At 43.2% G+C, this 8,075-nt stretch overlaps 1 protein-coding gene across 1 annotated transcript in view; it reads left to right on the plus strand.

Annotated features, from left to right (window-relative positions):
- STARD3NL (STARD3 N-terminal like) overlaps positions 1 to 8,075 on the plus strand; it is a 46,134-nt gene that overhangs the window by 20,271 nt on the left and 17,788 nt on the right. The window contains exon 2 of the mRNA XM_004708025.2: positions 7,472 to 7,754. Coding sequence (XP_004708082.1) covers positions 7,530 to 7,754 — 225 coding nt within the window. The 5' untranslated portion in view covers positions 7,472 to 7,529. The remainder of the gene's footprint in view (positions 1 to 7,471; positions 7,755 to 8,075) is intronic.

Here is an 8,075-nt window from a genome sequence, read left to right on the forward strand (position 1 = left end):
GGTCTACTCCAGCCTCCTGTCTTTTGGACTGAGAAGCCTGATTTGGTAGCTTTGTTCATGAAGTCCCACCGGGAGGGGCTCTGCTTCTCAAGGTTGGACTTTGTCTCATTTCACAGGGCTCCTCAGGTACTGTCATACAGACGGAGTGTTTACTTCAACCGGCCCTGCTACTGCTTCCCTGTGTATGATACCACATTTCAATAAGAAACTTGGAATTAGAAAAGGGTAGGGGAAGCTGGGCAGGGAGTTCGTAAATCACGTTGCTCAGTGACAAAATACACTACCTGTACTCTGATGCAATTGTAAGAATACATCTTGCTCATTGTAAGAATAGCCTGGCCAGAGGAACGGAGACATTTAAAGAGTGATGGGCAAAGTGCCTCACCTGGAGAGCGGCAGCTAGGCACAGCGACTAGGCTTGGGATACTTCTTTTCCTGTGTTTTCCAGGCGGAATTACCTCGTCTGATGAGCATATTCCTTGAGATGATCGTCTGTATGTCTTGTCTCTGGATTTAGCCATTTTGCTCCTTAAAACGTGCTTCCCTGGTGGCACCGTGGCTTCAGTGTGTGGCTGCTTACTGGAAGCTTAGCCGTTTGAACCTACTAGCTGCCCGATGGGGAAAGCAGGTGGCCGTCTGTTTCTGTAAAGATTGCAGCTGTGGAAACCTGAGAGGGGCAGTTCTTCTCCGCCTTGTAGGGCACTCTGAGTTGAAATCAATTGATGGCAACAAATGATAAGTATACGTTGCTGAGTCCTGTTTGGCGCAGTGGTTAAGCACTTATTTGACTGCTAAATCACAAGGTGGAAGATCACTAACTGCTTCACAAGAAAAAGATGTAGTAGTCTGCTTCTAATGATTACAGCTCTGGCAACACCATAGTGTAGTTCTCCTCAGTGCTGCATGGCTGCTCTCTCTCTTAGTGGAATAGTTTCTCATTGGGCTGCAATCCCCAGGCTCAGCAGTTTGAAACCACCAGCTGCTCCACGAGAGAAAGACTGGACTTTCTACTCCCATAAATAGTTACAGTCCCAGAAACCCACAGGGGTCTTTATGAGTCAGCATTGACTCAATGGCAGTTAGTTTGGCTTTTTATATACACACACACACACACACATATACATACATACTTTGATTCATTATGCAGTGATTTCAGTTTAATTCTAATGAGTCATATTATATTATTTCTATTGTTTGGGAATTATCCTCTGGTTGCCCACTATAGCCGAGACAGAATGGACAAATCAATTTTATAGTGTTTCTCTCTTGCACACATATAAATCTTTTTTCTTTTCAATTTCATTTATTTTCACTTGATGCAATTAATACAGATCTGCTGGCAGAATTTGATGCCTTGATTTAGGAAAAATTTTATTTTTTTATTTGGAGTAGTAGCAATTGCTTGATTTTGTATATTAGAAGTTTCAATCTGAAATGAGTTATTTTTGAAACTACATTTCTCTAGAACAATGGTTCTCAACCTGTGGGTTGCGACCCCTTTGGGAGTCGAACGACCCTTCACAGGAGTCACCTAAGATCATCTGAAAACACGTATTTCCAATGGTCTTAGGAACTGAGACACCGCCCCTCAATCCATCTCCAGGCAGGTTCATCCACATGCAGATAATGCTGATCTTCTGAGAGAGAAGCTATCTCAACCTTCGCCCTGATGTTGGCTTTTTACACATTGTAACCAAATGTAGCAATGTAGTTTACTGGTGTTATATTAAGACTATTACCCATGCTACACCATGCTTCAAGACAAAATTTCATTTATTTGTAATTAGAAGTAAATATTTCACAATATATAATTATATATTATTTCTGTGTTTAATCACTGTGCTTTAATTATGTTCAATTTGTAACAATGAAAATACATCCTGCATATCAGATATTTACATTATGATTCATAACAGTGGCAAAATTACAGTGATGAAGTAGCAAAGAATTTTATGGTTGGGGGTCACCACCACATGAGGAACTCTGTATTAAAGGGTCGCGGCATGAGGAAGGTTTGAGAACCATTGCTCTCCACCAGGGGTCCTCAGACTTTTTAAACAGGGGGCCAGTTCCCTGTCCCTCAGACCCTTTGGAGGTCCGGACTATAGTTTAAAAAAAAACTATGAACAAATTCCTATGCACACTGTTAAAAAAAAAACAACGGGGCAAAAACACCCAGCGGGCCGCATGTGGCCCACGGGCCGTAGTTTGAAGATGCCTGCTCTAAACAGTATTTTCCCACTTTCTAACCACCAGTGTAAATTTGTAGGTATTTTAAAATCCAGCGCAGACTTCAGAAGCATTGTGCTAGACATTATATTTAACTTGGGGCATAAACTAAGGTTGTTTTGAAATACCAGTATTATAATGGTAGTGATCAGTTCGCTGAAGGTGTGCGTGGTCTTGCTTTTATTGAACTTCCTGTAGCACTCGTTAGTGATTGTCCTCCAGCTCAGGAAGCGCGTGAAGTTTGCACAACTGGTTCAGCCTCTTGTAAAGTCACTTGTGTCAGGTTTCCGCCACGTCACTGACCTTCTGAGGTGAAATTGACACACCGCGTAGCAGCGGCTGCACAGGGCTATGAATCACACTTCTTTCAAGAACGTCTTATCTAAAACCTACAAACCCACGTTGAGATGTTTCAAAAACATAGGTGGCCTCATTACAGCAAACATTAAGTAGAATAGTTTAACTTTAAACAATTTTGAAAAAGCAGTGTGATTTTGACAAGTGTTAACCTTGTAGAATATCCAGGCTTTCTTAGGTGTGGCTGGCTCACCCCATAGATGATTTTTAAAAGGAAAAATCCATATTCAAGTGATATTTTTTATTTTGATGAGTCAATCTGTGATTTAGCTAAAAGGTGACTTCAGGGGATTGTTATGGCTCAACAAATGTACGAGTATCTCAGGGCAGTGGTCTACGGGAATCCTTTAGTCTCAACTGGGCCAGTAAGTCAGGACTTTTTAAGAGATGGAGTTCTTTTCCCCATGTTTGTTTATCTTTCAAGCATTTGGTCATGGTGCCACGTTATCACACTGGCGTGGTGTTTTAAAATGTCAGGTTATATACATATATTCATATTTCAGTCTTTGTGGACCATATGTATCTGTTGAGATGATGCAACTCTCTAGTCCTGGTGTGACGTTGTCGTAGGCTCCAGAGAAGCAAAACCAGTGAAGATTGTGTTTTGTGTGTACAGACACAGAGACACATGTGCTCAAGGACATGGCTGGGGCAGTTACAGAGGCTGGCAAGCCCCAAATCTGTGGGCTGCATGACAGCCGATGCCTGCTTCCGACTCATCTCTTCACACAGAGCCCAGGAAATGATAAGCAGGTATATCTCTGTTTTACAATTTTCCATCTTCCTACTATGTTTCCCCAGTGGCTAGAATAAATTCGAGATTTTAGAGTGTGTTCTCGTGTGTGCAACTTATCAGTACTTGACACCTTTTTACAGAAGCATAGCTTTATTTAAGCCAACCCCAGAGAGGATCTCAAAACCGTGGATTGGATAGTTTAATACTTCTGAAATGACATTTGGGAACATAGTTAAGCTATTCCTAAGAAATGAGCACCTGTGGTTTTTTGCAGTTCAGCGTTGATTTTTGTGATTCTACTCTGCTCTAATCTGTGTGCTAAATACAAGTGAGGATGTTTTTCCATTCACATTTGTTTTGTTCCCACTGTGTGCCCTGTAGCATGCTAATTCCTAGAGATATGGAGGTGTGTAAAACAAATTCATGGCTGGCAAGGAGTACACCAGCTCATGGGGGAGGCAGGCCAATAGATGGATGATTATAGCGCAGAGTGGTAAGCAGTACCCTGAGGGGCAGATCCACAGTTCTCTGGGAGCTTGGGAGGAGATGCACATGGCCTGCCTGGGGAGTGGGTTTCCTGGAGCCTTCCTGTAGGAATTGACAGTGTACAGACTCATGCAGAAGAACATAGGCCGAATTCAAAGAATCATTGTGTAGAAAAAGGCCTTAAGAATTTTTTTTTTTAAATATTAACATCTGTTCTTGAGAGAGCATCGAGCTGCTCAGTATAATCTGTGTTTCAAAATTTCGTATTGAAACTATGTTATGTGCCTTAAGAGTCTAGCTAATTAACAGTTATCCATGCATACATACATGCACATATGACAAATAATTTAATGATTCTCATTTCCAAAGTCATGATTGTACACGCCGTTGCATAAATGTCACTTATTAAATATTTTACCAAAAATATCTAGATACTTTTGTTGTCCTTTTGCATTCCCAAGTAATGGAGTTCGTGAAAGGAGGGATGAGAGGGTGCGAAATGATCTAGTTACCTTGTTTCCAAATGTCTTTGATTTTCTTTGTTCTTTGCTGTCCTGCAGATGGCCACTTCCAGAGTGGCATCAGTACTCGCCAAAGTAGGCTGCACTGTGCCAGTGGACCTTAGGGTCCCCTGAGACGTTTGTCCTTTGGAGCTGGGAAGGAGATGCACATGGCCTGGCCTGGGGAGAGCATTTCTGAGGAGCCTTCCTGCAGGAATTCACAGTGTACAGATCATTCAGAAGAACATAGGCTGAATTCAAAGAATCATCGTGTAACAAGAGGCCTTAGAAATTATTCTTTTCTGTAAACATTAACATCTCTCCTTGAGAGAGAGAGAGAGAGAGAGAGATCAACTTGGTCAGCATCAAGCTGTTCCACTTGGTGATATCCTTCAGTCCAGCAACTCGCTTGGCTGCAGCTGAGACGGTTACAGAACCCCACCCTCTGCATGTTCTACTGTAACAGTCATGGGCATAGTTGCAGGATAGGTAGATACCTGTGCAGAATTATCCTCTGTCAAATGTCTATCTACTCTTCTCCTTCCTCTGCCTGTTCAGCTTGAGTACCTATCCATGCGTCCATTCATAGAATTTGTAGTTGAAAGACTGGGTATAGAATAGTATTTACTCATCTAGCCTTTCACCCTTGTACTTCTCCTAATGCCTTCATTTCTCTTGATCATTTTTCACTGCCTCCTCGTTCCCATTCGTGCAAGTTTTAATGTGTCTACCCTCTAGGTAGCGATGTGCCCTCCCGTCTTACCCTGGTAACTATCAAAGACTGTTTCTTCTTGTGAGTCAACCTTTTCTTGACTTTTTGCAGTAGTGGCCTGCGTATAATATTTATTTTCTTGTGGCTAGTTTAACCCAGCATAATATTCTCCAGCTTCGTTCATGGTTTGGGGTATTCTTTAACTTTGCATAGTATCCCCTTCTGTATATTTCCTATAATTTGTTTATTCATGTGTCCATTGATGGTTTTCTTAGGTTCCTACTGTCTTTTTGCTGCTGTGGATAGTGCTGTGATGAACATGGGTGCGCATGCATCTGTTTGTGGCGTGGCTCCCGTTTCTCTAAGATACGTACTGAATAGTGTGATTGCTGGGCCTTCTAGTATTTCTGTTTCCTACTTTTAAAGCAAGCGCCGTAGCATTCTCCACGCGGCCCTCCAGGAGTGCCCTAGCTCGTAGGACAAGCAGACAAGTAGACAAGTAGACAGACCGTTCCACGGGAGCTTGGGAGAGGTACACTGGAGATAGCCTCGGGATTCCTTATCACCATCATTTGTTGTTTTCTGCTTTTCAAAACTTTTCTATCCATGCTGCGGAGAGATGGTGTCCCATCGTCGTATCGTCGTCGTTAAGAGTTGGGCTGCAATCCACAGGACTGCAGTTTGAAACTACCAATTGCTCAATGGGAGGAAGACAGGCTTTCTACTCCCAGAACAGGTAATGGTTTCAGAAGCCCACAGGGACAAGTCACTTTGAGTCAGAACTGACCTGGTGGCAGTGAGAGGATGACTAATGGTCGCAAGCGTTTCTTGTGCTTGTTGGCCACTTGAGTAGCTTCTTGGTGAAGTGTCTGTTCATGAGCCCTATCCACTTTTAATTGCATTGTCTGTTTCCTTCTTGAGGTGTTGGAGTGGGAATTTTAGAGATTAGTCCCTTGTTTAATATGCCATCTTCTTTTTTTAAAGTAGTCTATGGAGTCGCCTTTTACTCTTTGGGTGAATTTCAAAAATAGTTTGATGGCCTATAATTCAAATGTAGTGTAATCATTCAAAAGACTTGTGCAACCATCACCACAGTGAATTTCAGCATATTTTCTTCTCATTTTCATTGCTGTTAGCGCCCCAATCCCCCCCGCACCCTCCACCCCCCTCCTCGGCCATGCCCTTCCTATTTTTAGGCGCTATCTCTTCCCCACTTATTTCAGCCTGGGAGCCGTATCCGACCTCCTCCAGCTACATGCAAGAGGAGACGATTTCCCACTGTTTTCACAAGGATTGGGGGCTATAATTTTCTCTTTTAGCGGTTACTTTTTATGGCTTTGGTCAGAGTTATGTCTGCTTCAGAAACTGAACTTGGGAGTTCTTCTCGATAATGCGGGATCGATTGAGTAGAATTCATCTCAGCTTTTCGGACTGTTTTGTGGACTTCCTGTGAAAGGTACCTGGACCCACCCCTTTCTATAGTCTGCAGTTTGGGGATGGCCTTGTCAATCTCCCCTTCAATCATGTCCGTTTCGGCCGTATCATGGAATCTGTACCAACTCAGAGCAGCCTGCGGGCACAGAGTGAAACCCGGCCGGGCTGGGTCCACGCTCCCCATTGTCGTGATGTTGGAGCCCATTGTTGCAGCCACAGTGTCGGGTCATCTCCTTGAGGGTCTTCCTCTTTTTTAATGGTCCTCTCGTTTGCCAGGTATGATGCTATTTTCCCAGGATTGGCCTCTGCTAATGACATGTCCATAATCATGAAGCAAAGTCGTCTTGCCATCCTCACTTCCAAGAAGCAATCCGGCTGTTCTTCCTCCAAGACAGGTTTATGTGTTCACCTGGCAGTTCGGAGTTCTCAGCCTGCTCTGCCAGAACGATCATTCAAACGCATCTATTCTTCTCCTGCCCTTCGTACTCATTGTTCGGCTTCCGCAGGTGTCTGAAGTGATTGCAAATACCTTGGCTGGGACACACGCATTTTAGCCCTCAAAGAGATACCTTTATGCTCTAAAGACTTTTGCAGCAGAGTTGTCCAATGCAAGCCTTTTGGTTTATTGATTGATTTATGACTTGATTGTGGATCCAAGTAAAATAACATTGGTGAAGCAGTCATCTTTCCTCCACTGATCCATGATGTTGACTCCTGGCCCAGTTGTGAGATGTTTTGTTTTTTTCCCACCGGATTGAAATCCCACTGGGGTCTTCATAGGGACGTACCTCAGGATTATGCCACCTGCATATTGCAGGTTGTGAGTGCACCTTCCTCCTACCCCAGGGCCACGTTCTGCTTCAGATAGCCAGGTTTCTTAGATTATTTGCTAGTTAAAGATTGAGTAAGATGATAAAAGGATGCAACCCCGATGCACACCTTTCCTGTGCAATCACCTTAATTGACCTCTGGTTTACCTGAATGTATCTTTGTTTGTTTGTTTCCTCTCCCCCCAAGGTCTCTTCTCTCTAGGGATGGTGAAGTCAGGCCAAGTCTCCTTTAACCCTCCTCCAGGATGAACCCCCTCCGAGACGAAATGGACAACGCTCTCAGTGGGAGCCAGAGCTCTCAGGCCTCGCTAAGGGAAGTCCATTCCATCAACCCCACTCAGCTCATGGCCCGGATCGAATCCTACGAAGGAAGGGGAAAGAAGGGCATATCCGACGTTAGGAGGACGTTCTGTTTGTTTGTCACCTTTGACCTCTTATTTGTAACCTTACTGTGGATAATAGAGTTAAATGTAAGTGCCCCCCCCCCCATGACTTTATAGTAATTTTTTTAGAGAGAAATGATTTTCTTCTTTTTTATTGTTTCTATCCCATTTAGTGAATTACGCCTTTTTCGAAGTGAGGCAACATTTGGACCTTTTCCAGTTGATTGGATCTTTTTTGTTCCTTAATGGTATTGCTTAAAACAAACCTCGTTTAATTAAAGCTCCCTTTGAGGTTTAGACATTTGAGGTCATCTGCTGTCACAAGAATCTAGCACTTCTTCAAAGCCTGCTTCTTTCACTTTCATTCCTTAATAGTATTATCCGGAAACATGTGCTAATACCTGGGTA

This window comes from Echinops telfairi, unplaced genomic scaffold (assembly GCF_000313985.2).
Source record: "Echinops telfairi isolate 266 unplaced genomic scaffold, ASM31398v2 ScPeMD7_7;HRSCAF=31, whole genome shotgun sequence".
NCBI classification, from domain to species: domain Eukaryota; kingdom Metazoa; phylum Chordata; class Mammalia; order Afrosoricida; family Tenrecidae; genus Echinops; species Echinops telfairi.